The sequence below is a fragment of the Armigeres subalbatus genome, chromosome 2 (genome assembly GCF_024139115.2).
Source record: "Armigeres subalbatus isolate Guangzhou_Male chromosome 2, GZ_Asu_2, whole genome shotgun sequence".
Lineage (NCBI taxonomy): Eukaryota > Metazoa > Arthropoda > Insecta > Diptera > Culicidae > Armigeres > Armigeres subalbatus.
In genome coordinates, this window is record NC_085140.1 from 395,270,941 (window position 1) to 395,289,655 (window position 18,715).

Here is an 18,715-nt window from a genome sequence, read left to right on the forward strand (position 1 = left end):
CGAGATGCGCTCCACTTCCGCTTCGAACTACTGACCAGCTACCAGGGATTTTCGGTCCCTTGTGCGATGATATCTGCCGGCCGGTACTTTATTGCGGCCCGGCGATTGCGTCTGGTTGGTGTTTTTCGCTTTTTTGGGCCAAGCCCTTCGGGCTCCACTACACCCCGATCTGCTCCGTCAAGACGACGTTTGGCTATTATGGTCGCCTACTGTTTGGCTTTGCTCTGATCACCTTCGCCTGTTTGCTGTCTGAGCCGTTTTTGGTTTGGCGCAGTCTTCTCCTCGTTGGCCGTCAGGGCGAAATCAATCGCCTCTTCGGCCATAGTTGCTCTTCTGAGGAAGGAGTAGGCCTCGGTTTTGGCACCTTTGCCGGCCTTCTCGCTTCCCCCGGGTGGCTTATAAAAACGTCCTGTTCTTGTCTTGCGACTCGTACAGCATGGCGTTGCACCAGCAGGTTCTGTTTCAATTCCTTACTGATGTTCTGCCTTCCGCTTGCGAACTCGATAATGTTATCGAGTTGCTCGACAACTACCCGCATCCCGGGTAGTGGTCTAAATATTGTACCCAAATCAGAAAGTCTAGATTATAGATACTCTGTGAACGAGTGTAGCCAAACGAATTCTCAATTAGTGTAGCCAAACGAGCATGACGTCATACGATTGCAATCCAAGCAATGGAACGTGTGACATAAAATTCACGTAAAACACTTCTCACATCTCCCATCTTTATCTAATTTTTCACTTTTTACATCTCACTTCTAGCCTCTCACATTTCACTTCTCGATTCTCACTTCTCAACTATTTGCTTCTCACTTCTCACATCACACACTTCAATCCTCTCTTCTAACTTCTCTCTTTTTGCTTCTCACTTTTCACATCTCACATATTGCTTTTCATTTCTCACTCTTCACTTCTCATATCTCATCTCACTTCTCACAAATCACTTCTCTCCATTCACTTCTCGGCTCTCGCTTATCACTTCTCGTTTCTCACTTCTCAAATTTCTCACTTTTTATTCTAATCTCACTTCTCACTTCTTTCACATATCACACCTTCATTTCATTTCTTGCTTCTCACTATTCATTTCTCGCTTCTTACCTCTCACTTCTCGCTCCTTGCTTCTTACTTCCCACTTCTCGCTTCTAACTTCACACTCCCCACCAAGATTTTTTTATGTACAGGTTATCCGACTTGTCAATATCCCCAACTCAGCCATCTTGGATTTTTGTATGGAATTTATGCCCGTTTGTTTACGTTTTGCACTGAAAATGTATGTTTCCCCCCCCCCGCGCTGGTTATTCCCATCTACTGACGAAGTCGGATAACCTGTACATAAAAAAATCTTGCTCTCCACTTCTCCCTTCTAACTTCATCCTTCTTGTTTTCACTTCTCATTTCTTACTACTTTTCATTTCTCGTTCCTCACTTCACACATCTCACTTTTCACAACTCAGTTCTCTCCAATAAATTCTGACTTCTTACTTCTCACTTCTCACATCTTACATCTCACTTCTCGTATTCAATTTCTCACTTCTCATTTATCGCTTCTCACTTCTCGGCCCTCATTGTCACTTCTCGTTTCTCACTTCTCGCTTCTCACATCTTACTTAATTTTTCATATTCTCGTATCGAATTTCTCACTTCGAAATCTCACTTCTAACTTGTAGATTCTCATTTATCGGTTCTCACTTATCACTTCTTATTTTTCAAACCTCACATATTTATCTCATTTTTCACTTCTTACTATTCACTTCTCACCTCTCACTTCTGACTTCCCGCTTCTCACTTTTCACTTCTCACTTCTCAATTCTCGCTTTTCACTTCTCGTTTCTTACTTCTCACTTTTAATTTCTCACTTCTCCCTTCTTGTTTCTCACTTCTTACATCTCACAACTTAAATATTACATCTTACTTCTCATTTCTCACTTCTGACTTCTCACATCTCACATCTCACTATTTACTTCTCATTTTTCACTTTTCAAAAATCACTTTCCACTGCTCACCTTTTACTTCTCACTACTCGCATATCATTCCTTACTTCACACTTCCCAAATCTCACACCACACTTCTCGTTACCGTTTTCTTACTTCTCATTTCTCCCTTCCTATTTCCCACTCCTCACGTCGCACATCTTACTTCTCATCAACTTTTTACTTCTTCTTTCTCGCTTCTCATTTTTCGCTTCTTGCTTCTCAGTTCTTAATTCACACTATTCACTTCTTACTCCTCACTTCTCACTTTACACTACTTACTTCACACTTCTCATTTTCCACGTCGTATTTCCTATTTCTCTCTTCTCGCTTCTCACTTTTCCCTTGCTTCTCAGATTTCGCATATTACTTCTCATTTCTCACTTATCACTTCTCACATCTCACATATTATTTCTCAATGCTCACTTACCACTTCTCACATCCCACTTCTCATTATATTCACTTCTCGCTTCTCACTTCTTACTTCTCCCGTCTCACTTCTCCCTTCTTGCGACTCACTTCCCGCATCTAACATATTACTCCTCATTTCTCACTTCTCACTTCTCATTCGGTCTAACGGCTGTGGCCTAATGATCTTCGGGACTGATAGCCTTTGCTCTAATGACCCAGCATAGTATGTATCTCCTCTCCATTAAATACTCTAAGTGTTTTCCCTTGTAAATTTTTTTTTTGAAAACCGCGTAAAATCCAGTAAAATCCGAAATCCGCGTAAAAAACGACTTTTGCAAGAATTGATCAAAAATCAACTTTTTATAATTTTTACGTGATTTCAAGACTTTTTCGAAAAATCGCGTAAAAAAATAAATTCGGGCAAAAAAAGTCGCGTAAAAAGCGACCCCAGTGTATTTGGAAATATGTCTAGAAACAAAATGTCCTAAGCTGAGATATATGTCCAAAAATGTCTTAAAGATCAAAAGACATAAATTGATCAAGTTTTGAACAAACGTAAACTATTTCAGGGTCTCCAAAACGTCCTGGAGTTTAGAACATGCGATCTACTCCATCAATCAAAACCGATGTACGATATATTCATGCATCGTTAAACATCTCAGCAGGTCCATTGACCCGATAGGATTTCACTGATTTTTTTTCGAGATTTTCGTGAAGCCCATATATTTTTTAATTTAATAATATATACAATATATAATTGAATGAGCTAGTTCCAAAATTTGTTAATTGTAGCATGTAAATTTAATTTTTGGCGTCTTGTTGAAGTTCATTCCGCAAAGTGTCCCCCAAATAAATATGTATGGGAAAATGAAATTTGGCTAAACTTTTTTGGGAAAGATTCGAAAAGATCTAGTATTATGTATTAAAATCTATTTTTTGTCTACTTTCCGCTAGTACCTAAGTGTGGTGAATTGCGCATAGCTGCGCCAAAGCGGGAAATTGACTGATGCAATGTTAGAATGAGGACGCTGTCTTTGTTCTATATCGTAGGGCTTGGGCTTCGGAGACCCTTGGATAACATAAAGTATGTTGAATAACCATTTCAACCTCAAAATGAATTCAACGTTTCAAAATTACTCTGTGGTGAAGTTTTGAACGCAATCTCAGGTTTTGTCCGGGATTTGTATGAGGGCCCGCTACTGTGCGATGTATCAGTGCATCGTTAACATCTCTGCAGCTCCAATGGGCCGATAGGATTTTATTCATTACTTTCTCAAGCTACTGCAGATCTTTTTGATTTTGCAGAACGTCCTGGAGCTCATCACATGTGATCTACCCGATCAATCAAGCCCTAAGCGATGTATCCGTACATCGTTAAACACCCCAGCAGGTCCATTGAGCTGATAGGATTTCACTCATTACTTTGACAAGCTATTACAGACCTTTTTGGTTCTCCAAAATGTTCTGGAGTTCAGAACATATCTTTAGTTTTATATCTACACTAGTCGACCCGGCAGACGTTGTCCTAGGCGAAAATGCGCGTTCTGAACTGCCCATGAGAAATTTCCATACGATTATTAATTTTAGTTATTCACGATTTACACAACCTTACTCTTGATTTTCGCATCAGGAAATATCATATAAACCCGTCGGAAACGCAAACAAACATATCTGCTGAAAGGGTGAAGAAAATCCATCCAGCCGTTTTCGAGTTATGCGGATACGAACGCAGACCATTTCATTTTTATTATATACAGTCACTCTCAAAATTGAGCGTACAGAATGGATTAGTTGACTACATTCGAAAATTTCAAAGGAAATTAAATGGTTAGCTCGGTTGTTTTTAATGCATTTCAATATTGATCCCTTCCTTCAATGTATGCGTACATAAAATTGTTGAAATTTTTTCTCTAAAGTTCATTTATTTGAAAATAATCTCAAAATACGCCTATTAGATGTGACAAAATTGAGCGTACAGCGAATTTTTTTCTATAAAATTTCTTATTATAAACACGATTAATGTATTTTAATATTGTTTTTTCATGATTATATTTATAATAATAAACATCCGCTACTTAAACATTCCATGTTTTGAAATTAAACCATGTTTTGGTCAAAATGGCGAACAAGTGAGAGGTAAGAACATTGCTATTTAACAATTCAATGTCTGTGGGCAAAATAAATGCTTTAATTTGTATATTTCACCGGCATCGTATCTTATATATGATAGATAATCGAAATCGAGCAAGACATACGATTAATTTGTCAAAATTCAGTCGGTAAATGATGAAAACAGATGTAAACATACAGAGAAAACGACAAATGTTAGAAATGACATAATTCAAATTTAGTATGTCTTTAACATAAATTTGTTTTAAAGCTCGATTATTGTCTCAGGTCTATCATTAAGAGTAATATTATTGAATCCAATCATTCACAGTCAAATTCTAAAAGTACAAGGTGCATGTTAAGGTACCGAACATAAAAACAGCTTTTCAATCCCGTAGAGCACTTCTGATTGAATATTGAAAAGATAGCCTAAAATCGTAATTTCATAATTAAATTTGCATTGAACTACACGGTCTGTTACCATAAGGGATACAATTGGATGATTTCCATGTGGCGAGTAAAAATAAACTTTTTTAAGAGTTCGGCAGCTTATTTAATGATATCTTGGTGAATTTAAATGATTCAACCAAATTTGTTCCTACGGTGACTGAGTCTTCAAATATAAAATGATATCTTATAATGTATCCGTATGCTGCTCTTTTATTAATCCCAACAAACATCGGAAGCTGATGAAGGGCTTGTTTCGTTCGAAATATGGTTCTTCAGCTAAAAATCTAGCTTATTCAGCTAAAATTGTTTGTTGGGATATTATTATTAATGAGTGTCCTGAGCTTATAAGCTACCTATACATCGACTTTTAAATAAAGTTATACTTATTTTGAAATATGCCGTTCCCAACATTTGTCGTTTTCTTTGTATGTTTACATCTGTTTTCATCATTTACCGACTGAATTTTCCCAAACTAATCGTATGTCTCGCTCGATTTCGATTATCTATCATATATAAGACACGATGCCGGTGAAATCTATATCTTAGAGCATCTATTTTGCCCAGCAGCATTTAATTGTTAAATAGTATTGTTTATACATCTTATTTGTTCGCCATTTTGATTAAAACATGGTTTAATTTCAAAACATTGAATGTTTAAGTAGCGGATGTTTATTATTATAAATATAATCATGAAAAAACAATATTAAAATACATTAATCGTGTTTATAATAAGAAATTTTATAGAAAAACATTAGCTGTACGCTCAATTTTGTCACATCTAATAGGCGTATTTTGAGATTATTTTCAAATAAATGAACTTTAGAGAAAAAATTTCAACCATTTTATGTACGCATACATTGAAGGAAGGGATAAATATTGAAATGCATTAAAAACAACCGAGCCAACAATTAAATTTCCTTTGGAATTTTGAATATATTCATCTAATCCATGCTGTACGCTCAATTTTGAGAGTGACTGTAGAAGATGGAGTTCAGTAATTTACAGAGGGGTAAGCCGGTAAAGGGAATCGCATAGCTCATGTTCTTTAAGTCATAGAAGTTAAGTATAATATTGAAATTGATGATATTTATGACACAACTAATCATCTATCCATTCTATATATGCCTGCGAACAAGATTTTTGAAAAATAATTTTAGGATAAAAAATAATTGTAAAACCAAATTTTCATTTACCCCCTTATAGGGTAAGTAAAAACATACTTTTAAAAGAGGATTTTCCAATATAAAAACACATTTCCTGTTCATATATTCCATGCAAACGATAATTATATTGAATAGAGCATAATTTTGATCTGTTGTGATACTTTTTGAAAGTCAAAACACTGGGCATCTGGTGTGCCTGTATTAGAAGATATTTGTTTTTTTTTTTTAAATAAACTGGAGTTTGTTCCAACATTCTTCCATGCTCAGCGATGCGTGACCCGCCAAGTCCTTACAAATTATTTTCATTTTCTACTTGACCAGAATTTGTTTTTAGGCCTGTTCTTTTCCGCATAAAAGCTTGGAAAATTCCAAATTTCCAAAATCAATGGATTCATATTTTTTCATCTGAAATATAGGTTTCAACACTGGTTATAGTAGGACTCCAGTTAGTTTTGCCGGAGACGAGCCAGCCTAGGGCTGAAAGTCTCCTTAATAAAGACAAAAAAAAAAAGTTAGTTTTGCAAGCAAATACTTAGAATTGCTAATCCTGAGATGGCGAGGTTGAATATCGGTCCACTCTAGGATGTTTTCGAGTCTTGTAGTCTGAATAAGTTATTACAAAATGTATAACACCTGAATGGCGATGTGGCAGGCGAAGATGGCGGTATGGTGACGAACCTGGGAGAACGCGTGCAGGACATACGTTTACCGGCTTCGGATCTCCAGGAAATCCGGGAGCAGATTGGCCGGCGGAAAAACAACAAAGCCCCCGGGGGTTGACCAACTACCAGGGAAGCTATTTAAACACGGTGGTGATGAAGTAGCTAGAGCTACGCTGGGTCATTTCCACAATTTGGAAGCATTAGATTTTGCCGCCGGAGTGGATGGAATATGTCGTGTGTCCCATCTACAAACAGGGCGATAAGCAGGATTGTGGCAACAACTAATTCTAACTTTACAACACTCCTATAGAGTAAATTATGGTCTTCAAAAGCGTTAAATTTAATATGTAACTTGGGCTCCCAAATTTTATACCGTCGACTAGCACTAATTGAGGAAGTATCAGGCGGGTTTCATAGGCGAACGTTCTACCACGGCCAGGTGTTCGCCATTCACCAAGCATTGCAGAAATGCCGTGAATACAACGTGCCCACACATCATCTTGTCATCGACTTCCGACGAGGTATGGCAGCTAATGCATGAACACGGAATTCCCGATAAACTGACACGGTCGATCAAGGCGACGATGGATCGGGTGATGTACGTAGTTCGAGTTTCAGGGGTATTCTCGAGTCTCTTTGAAATGCGCAAATGGTTACGGCAAGGTGATGGTGTTCGTGTCTGCTATTCAACATCACATTGGAAGGGGTAATACGAAAGTCAGGGATCGGCACGAGTGGTACGATTTTCAATAAGTCCGCCCAATTATTTGGTTTCATCGACGACATAGATATTATGGCACGTAACTTTGAGAAGATGGAGGAAGCCTACATCAGACTGAAAAGGGAAGCTAAATGAATTGGACAAGTCATCAACTTCGTCGAAGACGAAGTACATGATAGGAAGAGGTTCGAAAGAGGATAATGTAAGCCACTCAGCACGAGTTGGAAAATTCGTGTACTTGAGTCCACTGGTGACCTCCGATAACGATGCCAGCAGATAAATTTGAAGACGCATCCAAACTGACTGTCTACAAAACGCTTATTAGACCGGTAGCTCTCTACGGATACGAGACCTGGACGATGCTCGTAGAGGACCAACGTGCACTGGGAATTTTCGAAAGGAAAGTGCTACGTACCATCTATGGTGGGGTGCAGATGGCGGACGGAGGCGCGGAGGCAGGTGGAGGCACGTAGCCAGGATGTCGGACAGTAACCCGGTGAAAATGGTTCTCGACAATGATCCGATAGACACAAGAAGGCGAGATGACTTGATGACTTGCGGACCTTCCGTAGATTGCGTGGTTGGCGACGTGTAGCCCTGGATCGAGCCGAATGGAGAAGACTCTTATGTACTACACAGGCCACTTCGGCCTTAGTCTGAATGAATAAATAAATAAATAAAATGTATATATCGGCATGGCAAATGCTGTATAATGCGTACCTGAAGCAATAAAATAGACCCCGTTTCGCGGTAACTCCTATCCCTACCACATCGTGGCGCTGACCGGGTTGCTCATAAGGAAGATTGGGTAACCAACCCCGGTGGGAACTATGGTCGTATGCTGACAGGGCAGGAGGGATTTGCTCCTCTCCGGAAGCCCAAATCTGATCAAGCGGTTTTTCTCCATGTTAGGAGCGGCTCACAACAGCATCTGTACCCCGTGTTAGGAGAGGCTGGACATCGTCCGAGTGCCAGCGAGGGACTCTAAGCAAAACTATGCACACCATTCTGCATCGTGTCAGCATCTTCAACGCGATGTAGGTAGCGCAACCCTGGTAAGGTAGCCTACCGAAGATTCTACACTTACAGTAATCCAGGGGAACATTGATCATTTTTTAAAATTGTTTTGTAAATATCTCCCCCGTAAGTGAAATCATAGTTTTTTCATGTTTTTAAAACGAGTACTGCTACATGTAGAACGTTTAAGGCTATTGTTCTTAATTATTTGTTAATTTTAAACTTGTTTTAAAAAAATGTTTTTTGCCGAGTTTTTTTATTTTTCAATTTGAGTTAGCTTTGATCAATTATTTATCTATAGAGAAGCGTATGCAATTATAGTTGAAATCTCTTACGCTGAAGCGATGTGCATCGATTGTTTCGAGAAAGACATCATCACCGCTAGTGGTTTTTCAACAATATATATCAAAATTTAGAAACAAAAACTATGAATTAACAAGAAAATAAGATTGCTTATCACATAACAATAGGCACGAGCTTAATTTTTTATGTTATTATTCATGTTTTGAGTGCTTTTTTGGCAGCTTGCTGTGAGTTCAATAATTAATGTTGATTTTATTGTTAAAATTTTAACAAAAAATAAATGCAAATTCACCCGAAGGTTATATCATTCAGCAGCAAATTTAGTCAAGAATAAGATACCTAACTCACAATAAGCATTTGTGATAATAGGAAATAATATTTTATTCATTTCTTGTAAATGATGAAACTGATCAATGTTGCCGATAAGTGACTGTATTTACATGTTGAGAATGAAGGGCAAATTCTTCAACTATAGCCTGATCAGCATCCATGCCCCAACGAACGATAAGCCTAATGACGTGAACAGAGATGTCCTACACAGTTGGCAAAAAATCTGCTCTTTTATTTTTCACAATTTTTAACAATCAAATAAAATTCATTGAGTGAGTGCATCTAACAGATGAATTTTTTTTTTCGTTGGAACGCTTGTGACAATGATGTTTCCCGTGAAGTGTAAAGTCGTATTGCAGACGGAAACCTCTGATTCTATCAGTGGCCCTTTATGGACATGAAGCATGGACGTTAAAAGAGAGCGAAAAGTGCTGCGTACAGCTCATATACAAGTATACAAAGAAGAAAATATTGTGAATTGTATAAGATACGGCAGACTTCAGTGGGCTGGTCACTTAGTGCGAATGACGGAAGAAAGAATAGCGAAAACAATATTCAACAGAGAACTAGATAGAGGTCGGCGACTTCGTGAAAGGCCACGAGCACGCTGGCTGCACGCGGTGGAATCGGACCTGGGGACCCTAAACGTTCGGGTAAATTGGAGGAACATCGCCCAAGACCGACGATTGTGCTCTTCAATACGCCAGGCATATGTGTAGCCAACCAGGTATCCAGGTAGGTATATATCGGAATGGCATAGGAACGTCAAGCTCCAGGATGTTTTGGGATCTCTGCCTCTACCGGATTATTCGGTAAAAAGGCGGTTTGCAATAGTTTTGGGAAAAGTAAGGTTTCTCATTTGATCTTTTATCTCATGGAGTTGAAAAGTAAACAGACTTGCTTTTTAATTTTTGTAATTTTTACAGCTATTAAAACGAGCTGACGAAATTTGTTGAAACTGTGAGGCGAGAAACTAAACGTTGTCTAATATTTGTTTCAAAGTGAAAAAAAAAAACTTGCGTTCATTGTGCAAATAATAGTTTATAATAATTATTATGTACATTATTTTCGCTACTAAAAATTCATAACTTCAAAAATAATATTGCATAACATCATTGCAAGTGACATCCCATCCCTATATATGGTGTTCTAATCTGATTAAATCGCGATGGCTAAATCGATAATATATCGACCCAGGTTCGAGTTCACTTGCGAAAGGTGAACGAGGATGAGTTGGTTGTGCTCTATCATTGTGTTTTTGCTACACACAAGCCCCATCCGGGTGATAACAGTTGCGGTCCGTCGGCGTTTGGATTGAGTGTGTGCACAGAATATCAAATCGCGAAAGCCGAGATTTCGACCGAACCCGTTTCAGTCGAGATTTAGCCGCGCCATGGTAGAGCAACGGTCGATTTTTTGGTAGGCTCACCAGTTCAACGCGTATCTGTCGTGAATTCACGCGACGTGCAATAAAGTGGTCTCTAATGAATATATCCACCGGTTTCTGCTGGAGTTTAGTGAATGTGTAACACCATCGTCATTTGGACGGTACAGTGATTTGAGCGTTTCTGTTTTGTGCCCTGTCCTAGAAACTCAACAGTGGATCGATGGGCCTCACCAAGAAAATAGTTGTCGTTACATCGTCTCTAATTTTGGCTTTAGGTTAGTAAATTGTGTTGCTTATTTTTATTATATAAGCTAGCTGTAATAGTCGGACTGAGTTGTTTATTTGTTTATACCAGAAACGAACTGATCAATAGTATTGCATGCAATTGAACAAATTGTAAATACTATTTCGTTCTATACCACTTCATTACATTAATTTATTTATAACTTGTTGAATATATATTTTTCTTTCTAAACTGTTAGAACATTATCAGTATTTCATACTAGTTCGATATAAGATCAATAAGTGCAAGTTCAATACATTTTTTACATATAGTATTTTACATTTACATTTAGATGCACTATCAGTTCGCTGCAATAAAAAACCTATCGCTCGGAACGTGCCCTTGGAAATGCAAGTTGTGGAGCGCAACCGGCCGTTTTTGGTATTATTTGAATCTCTTTCTTTACAAAGCACAGGCATTTAATTTATTATCAAACGAATGCAGATAACATTACGCAGTGTAATACTGCTAGACTTGTAGACGGGAGACAAGTGGGGTGTGTATGCAACATGTGAAGATTATGGAGATGCTTTTTACGTTTGCCATTACTGAGAAGGAAAGTTTGTTGATAATGGAGGAAGGTTTCTCATACTATGCTGCCTAACGACAATGTTGGAGTTAAGGGTCCTTTCACAAATTACGTAACGCTGAATGGGGAGGGAGGGGGTCAAGCCGAGCGTTACGATCCATACAAAAAAATTAAACCTTCCATACAAAAAGTGTTACGAGGGGAAGGGTGGGGTCCAAAATTACCAAATTTAGCGTTACGTAATTTTAGAAAGAACCCTAAAAATAAAGAGAAGCAAAGCAGATCGGACTAGTCATTAACACGGTTAAGACGAAGTAGGCTCAAGAGAGACAACGGTCATTCACCACGAGCTTGTATCAATGGCGACAAAATCAAGGTGGTTGAAGAATTCGTGTACTTGGGCTCACTTGACCTCCGATAACGATACCAGCAGACAAATTCGAAGACTCAACGTGGCAGTGGCAAGCGTACGTACTTTGGACTCCAAAAAACACTCCGATCGAATAGAGTTCGCCGCAGTACCGAACAGACTCCCTCATTAAACCGGTGGCGGTAGTCCTCCTTGGACACGAGATCTTTACAATGCTTGTAGAGGACCAACGCGCACTTGGAGTAAAAATGGTTCTCTACAACGATCCGACAGGCACAAGAAGGCGAGGTGTGCAGCGATCAAGGTGGATCGATCAGGTGGAAGACGATTTATGGAACCTCCGTGGACTGCGTGACTGGTAACGTACAGCAGTGGACGGAGACGACTGTTGAGTACCGCAGAGGCCACTCCGGCCTTAGGCTGAATAAATACACCCTATTCTTTTTTTTACACGGGGGATGCGTTCCGTGTAAAAAAAGTTTTCAGTTCAAAATTTGAAAATCCGTGTAAAAAAAGTTTTATGGTTTCTCCACGAATCATGCAAAATGGAGCAACTTTGCAAAAAGTTTGTATGGGATTTTTTTTACACGGCCGTGTAAAAAAAATCCGTGTAAAAACAGAATCGGGTGTAATAATAAAACCACATGTGACACATTACTCGCCTATCGAAGCAGCTAGAATTAAACCAGCTAAGATTTTTGCATTCGTACCCCGCTTGCTCTATTACAAAGAAACCAAACAATCAAACCACATCATGCGTTCTGCTTTATTCGCTCTTCTTTCAAAATGATAAGATGGTCGAGAGAAAGTATCAACGCCTCCAATTCAGTGTGCTAGAGTTCCAGACTCATAGAGGTCTTCATTTCTAGAATGCTTGAATGGCTTCTTCTATCAGCGCACCATAACGACGCTCATTGTGATTCGTGATTCGTTTCACTCAATAGGCTTCCATTGGTGAGCGTTGAAGATCATTAAAAGGTGAATCATCGAATGTCCAATTTCAAAGATCTTAGGAACCTCATAACTTGTCCCGCGCAGAGCATCAAGATGGCTTAGATTAACCAGATTTTGTCTCATGATCTGATTATCAATGTCTGCTCGAGAGCCTTACTGTTACATGTTACCAAACTCTTACCATTACTGTTTTTTTACTCTAATAAGGCCGATACAAATATTAAATTTATTTTAAGTCACCCCCCCCCCTTCAACTTTCCAAAAATATTGAGGGGGCGAAAAAATTTTTTTTTTGCTGTTTTTTTTTTAATTTTGATTTTTTAATTTTAAATCACTGTTTTTATCTTGGTAAGAAATATGTCATTAATAGACCATACATTTGACACCAAGAGTATTTCAGACGAAAATAACAGCATCGGCATAAATATTCTATACCCTATCAGGTCACGCATATTAAAGGGACTCTTGCTTACAAATTCCGTTTAGGGGAAAGTGGGGTAAGATGGCCATATGGGGCAAGACAGCCAACGTTAATTATGCCTTAAGTGAGCATTATATTCACATTATTATTACAAGGGATGGATAACAATAATGTAAAAGGGCTATACAACTGAAAAATGCACTTTGACAACCTCACTTGTTCTTGTAATATTGATTTGAAGATGGTTTAGTTGAAATTCGAATTTTCTTATAATTCTCTAGTTACATAATTTAACAATTAAAGCCTAAATTACTCATTTTCAGGACAAATTGATATTTACCAAAGCTTTCATATAACTATAGCCTATATACAATAATAATTTGAGGAGATTCACAGTAATTAGGTTCGATAGGATATAAATTTTTGGATACACGTCGGCCTGGGGCGGTATTGCCAACTGTATAGGAACAAGGTCATCTCCAGGATTAAGAGTCGCCTAACCCTTAAATGCATTTTAAAAATGATCAAAATAGTTTCTGCGTGAATCAGAGATGATTTAAAACAAAGGATATGGTTTTAACAGTAAAAATTAGCTTTAGGCAAATTCTGATATTGTTGTAGTGCCAGTTGTCAAGAAATCAATATGAAATACGACATTTTTAAACGAAGCATCATTTGAACATAATCCATAGAAGTGCAAGAAATGTGTCCCCTATTCTAAATAAATTTAGCACACTTTTGATATAGTTTTTGGTCCATGCTCGTCTTGCCCCGAGGGGGTGATCATATTGCCCCATATGGTAAATACAGGCATCATAAAAACACCTTTTTCAAAACCAGTTTATAAGATACTGAAACGTTATTAATAAGTGTTTATTGATACTTATGTCAAAGACGGGTCACCATAAAGGTGTTTCATGGACAAATCAGCAGAATTTGAAGAAGTGTCACTATTTTACAAGGGTTACCGCTTAGAATGGCCATCTTGCCCCACTTTCCCCTAAGCTCTCTTGCATTATGTGGCCTACCCATTTCCACCAATGTTCTCGAACATCTACATATTGTTATCGGTATTTGATGGCTTTTATGTTGCTCGGCATACGCTATCCAGCTGAAAGGTCGTCTGAATTGTAATTTTTAAACATCATCTGCGTTATCTTTGCCTATATACTCTACACGTTTCAAGATTGAGTGGTACATTCAAACTTTGGTGAGTGGATCAATCCGGTTGGGTTTTGCTGCTGACTTTGAGGGTAAGACGCCGCAAAAAAGCAAACGGTCAGCCCTTTGAGCCCACTCAGCATAAATGAGCGTCGCAGTACTAAAGCTTGTCCACGTAAAATTTCAGACACCCATCTATCAGGCAATTTTTGAAAATTTTCACAAACCACTGATCAATTTACATGACAGCTGAATCTGTCCACTTTATGTGCTGCTTTCAGATGTTTTGAACCATTGATAAAAATGGCCACAAATCAACTGGACAGTACCTAAGTGTCCAAAATTTAACGTGGACAGGCTTTAATATAGCGTTTCGTGATCATTAGCCAATACTCGCTTAACTTTTCAAAAGGACCTAAGTAACATTTTTTTCATGATTTAATTTGAATACTGCAATCGATAGATATCATGTTGTTCTGTTGATTGCGCTATTCAAATTAAATCATGAAAAAAATGTTACTTAGGTCCTTTTGAAAAGTTAAGCGAGAATACTTCAAATTGTATGCCTCGGATGGGCGGTTTTTGGAGAACACTGGTTGAGACTTGAAGATGCTGTTCGAAGCTCTCGAACCAACACTTCAGCTGTCCAAGTCAAAGAGCAATTGAGGCAATAACCTCCGGTTGCTGCAGCCATCTTTTCTTCATCGGTCAGGAAGTCCACCCATGTCCGCCTGTGCTCTCTGCAGCAGCGCCCGACTCCCACTTACAGGAATACATACCGTTGACAGACTCTACTTTACTTCTCTGATTCTTCACTATCCTCACCGTTTTCTCTACGCTCCTCAATCTTCCGTCGGGTTACATCTGTATTCCATTCTTATCGGAGAGTGTGCAGCTCACCCAAGTTTTTCTTGCCGATTTCGATAAAAGCATTCTTCACTGCCCACTTATCTTCGACGCTGCCACCTTGCAGAACATCCACTACCCGAGTTCTATTTTGATTCGTCGCCCAAGCTCGACACCGCTCTCCTGATACCGCTGAATCCAAGCAATGCGGTGTCGCCAATTAGAAGATGATAGTCAAAAGCGATGTCAGCACTGCGTTTATTACGAACTCAAGAAGGTCTCCGTTTTCAGCTGATCCATTTCTGGAGGAGCTAAATACTAGTCCTGCCAACTAAAATCTGGTCTGGGAAGTAAGTCAAATGCCTGCAGACATGAGAAGCGGGCTCAGGAGGACTCCCTGGCCGACCATGGTAGGAAGCTCGCAACAACCGGCAATATTCATTTCTTCTTCGATATTTCACGACGCCTGAATGGAGCAAGGAAAAATCCGTGGATGATAGATAAAGAAGCAACATGTCAGTCACTCATCGATCCAGCTGATTAGCTGAAACATTGGCTCGACAACTTACAACAACTTCTTCAAGTTTTGACAACCTCTCTTAATGCAGATATAGGGAAAGGTTGACAATTCTCCGACGGCAACAGGCAGGATTCCGCCTCGGAAATGCACCAAACCTCCAAAACTCAACTCTTACGTGAAATCTGTGATGTTATACACCAGTGAGACTTGGTGCGTATTGGCAGAGGTCACATAGATTTGCAAGTATTCATCACCCGATGTCTATGTTTTACAGTTCGGGCCTGGCCTGGTGGGCTCACTACTGGATCCCGAATACTGAGCCCAATCGACGATCCAATATCAACGGTAACTCAACAGTGCGAATGGGCGTAGGCCGGCCACAGACAACATATGAGCAGAGATGAAACCTGCAAGCAAGCGCTGGAATCCGGCAGGACATCGCAGCAGAGGCAGACCCAGGATCGCCTGGCGGCAAAACCATAACAGAGAAATATACAAAGTCGATGGGAATCGGACTTGGGCTCAAGCCAAGGATGGAGATCCTTAACGGAGGCCCCATGTACCTTAAAAGTACTCTTGGGCTCAGAACACAAGAGTGGGTGTGTGAGAATTGGATCCCACTTAATGAATGCCACATGTACATGGGTGCTGAGAAAGAAACCAATCCTAGTGCCGTATAGCCTATGAATTGTGTAACTTTGATTAGCTAAGTAATAGAGATTTATTTTAGAACTTGTTTGGAAGAATGTTTTATTTTTCATAAAACAAGTGGAGCTGTAACTCTCAGAAAGCAAGCTTGTTTTCAGTGTATCGTACCTTGGAGTAAGATAAACCAAAATCTGCAACCGACACTTGCCGCTAACAAGTAGCATGGCATTTCAATAATTTTAGGAACGTGATCTCCTTAGCCGTGCGGTAAGACGCGCGGCTTCAAAGCAAGACCATGCTGAGGGTGGCTGGGTTCGATTCCCGGTGCCGGTCTCGACTTCCCTGGGCATACAAGTATTCATCGTGTTAGCCTCATGATATACGAATGCAGAAATGGTAACTTGGCTTAGAAACCTCGCAGTTAATAACTGTGGAAGTGCTTAATGAACACTAAGCTGCGAGGCGGCTCTGTCCCAGTGTGGGGATGTAATGCCAATAAGAAGAAGAAGAAGTTGAAGAAGAAGGAACGTGATCTGATATGACGTGCTTCACCGATTCTTCTTCAAACTTCACCTATCTATTCCGTATAGTCCGGGAAGCCGGCAATTCCGAACCTTCATAAAACATCCATTTTCAGACAACACATCTCTGATTTCAGAAGTACACCTGACCATTGCCCCAGTACAACCAATTTGAGCTTCATACTTAACCTTAACAAAAGCTTATAATTCTAGCCGTACTTTAAAAATGTTAGTGTTATGGATTCAACAGTTTAGAGTCCATCAGCAAAAACTTTCCCAAAAAAAAAAACTAAAATTTCTACGGAAATAAGTTCTAGTATTTTTTTTAAATTATATAAAGTTTGTGCTAAGTTCATTACTGGATAAATATGTACCAAATATTCATATTCTTTGCTTTCTCCAAAAATTCTTTTTCTATTAAGTTCCAAATTTTTCATGCATTTATTCCCATTTTGAACTTTTTTTTCGTCTCCTTGTTATTTTTTTATCCCCCCCCTTGTGTTTTCCAAGAGCTGTCAGACATAAAGAAAATTTAATATTTGTAAAAGTATAAAAAAAAATTACTGTTGAACTGTTGGCAAACATGCTGGAATCAAAAGGCTCGTTACGCAATTGACACATCAGGAAACTGGAAAAGCCAACAGTGTTCTGATATTAATCGCTAGACAAATTCGCGTCAATTTTAAACAATAAGACTCTTTGAAATAAAATTGTTGCTTATTATCTATACGGGATAAAATGATAAAATGACAGTTTCTCGGCTGGTATCAGAAAAGAGGCGCATATAGTTATATAGCGCATTTAGAAAATCGAATGTGCTAATCACTAGCAATTATACCTACTGGGGCATGCTTGCTCCTGGATCACTAATGCAGTATCAGTTGCATTGTGATATAAACAGCTGGCTGCGCTTAATAGGTATGAGTCAGCTTGTCGAATACCAGTGAGAATATCAGTAGAATAACACGAATAATCAGTGAGAATACCAAACAAATACGACATTCTACGGTGGGCTGGTTAAATTAGGGTAGTGTGAATAGGGACATGGAAAACGTGAATAAAAAGAGTAGATAAGTTTCAATAGACATTGTTTGCAATGAGCGGTAATACGAGTGGTGGTTCATTATTTCAGTGAAAGTGCCCACTATTCGTACAGAGCGCATAATACGCATATAAACCATAATGACATTCACTTTTGGTTTTGTTTATTCTATTACATATTAATAAAAAGGTTTTAGCTCTAAAAAGTAATAAAAAAAATATTTTCTAGGTTGTTGCCAAAATCGTGAAGAAAATGTTATCAAAAACGGGTGTTGCCAAAATCGGGGGTAGACAAAAACGGGTGTGGCCAAAATCGGGATGGGACTGTATTCCATGAATTCAAAAGTTTGCAAAAGCTGAAGGGATACGATGGGCATGGCGGACAGCAATCCTGCAAAGGTAATATTTGCTTCAGATTCCATTTGTACAAGAAGGCGAGGAACGAAGCGAGCTAAGCGGCAGGGCAACCTCCAAATTCGCGAGCATGGAGCGCCGTGTACAAAAAATAACTTTTTCTAATCAGAACGTGCCTCCTGATGAATTTACAAAAGCTTCGATAAGGAGAAATTTTAGCAAAAAAGTTAAGTTTTTAATCCTAAATGAAAAATCTGCCGAGACCCGTAAACTCTCAAAACCTTAAACCCGTAATCTCTAAGCTGGTTGCGTATAGCGTATATCTATATGAGTTTATTGAAGTTGAATAAAACAACTCTACAATGCATATTTGGGCCAGTCTAATATCTATACAAGGCACAGTTGTATTCCGCGAACATAGTGCTCAAACCACCACCACTGTCCAGTATGTAATCTGTATGAATAAGCGCCGCGGATGCGATTCTTGTTGTTGAATCAGCTTTGCCAAATCGCGATGACGATGGTTAGTTTCACGCCGCACCATC

The 18,715-nt window shown here is 39.0% G+C and overlaps 1 protein-coding gene across 1 annotated transcript in view; it reads left to right on the forward strand.

The window, feature by feature from the left end:
• The first annotated feature begins 10,431 nt into the window (after positions 1-10,431).
• LOC134213217 (endothelial lipase) overlaps positions 10,432-18,715 on the forward strand; it is a 37,696-nt gene continuing 29,412 nt past the window's right edge. The window contains exon 1 of the mRNA XM_062691961.1: positions 10,432-10,797. Within this exon, the coding sequence (XP_062547945.1) occupies positions 10,743-10,797 (55 nt within the window). The 5' untranslated portion in view covers positions 10,432-10,742. The remainder of the gene's footprint in view (positions 10,798-18,715) is intronic.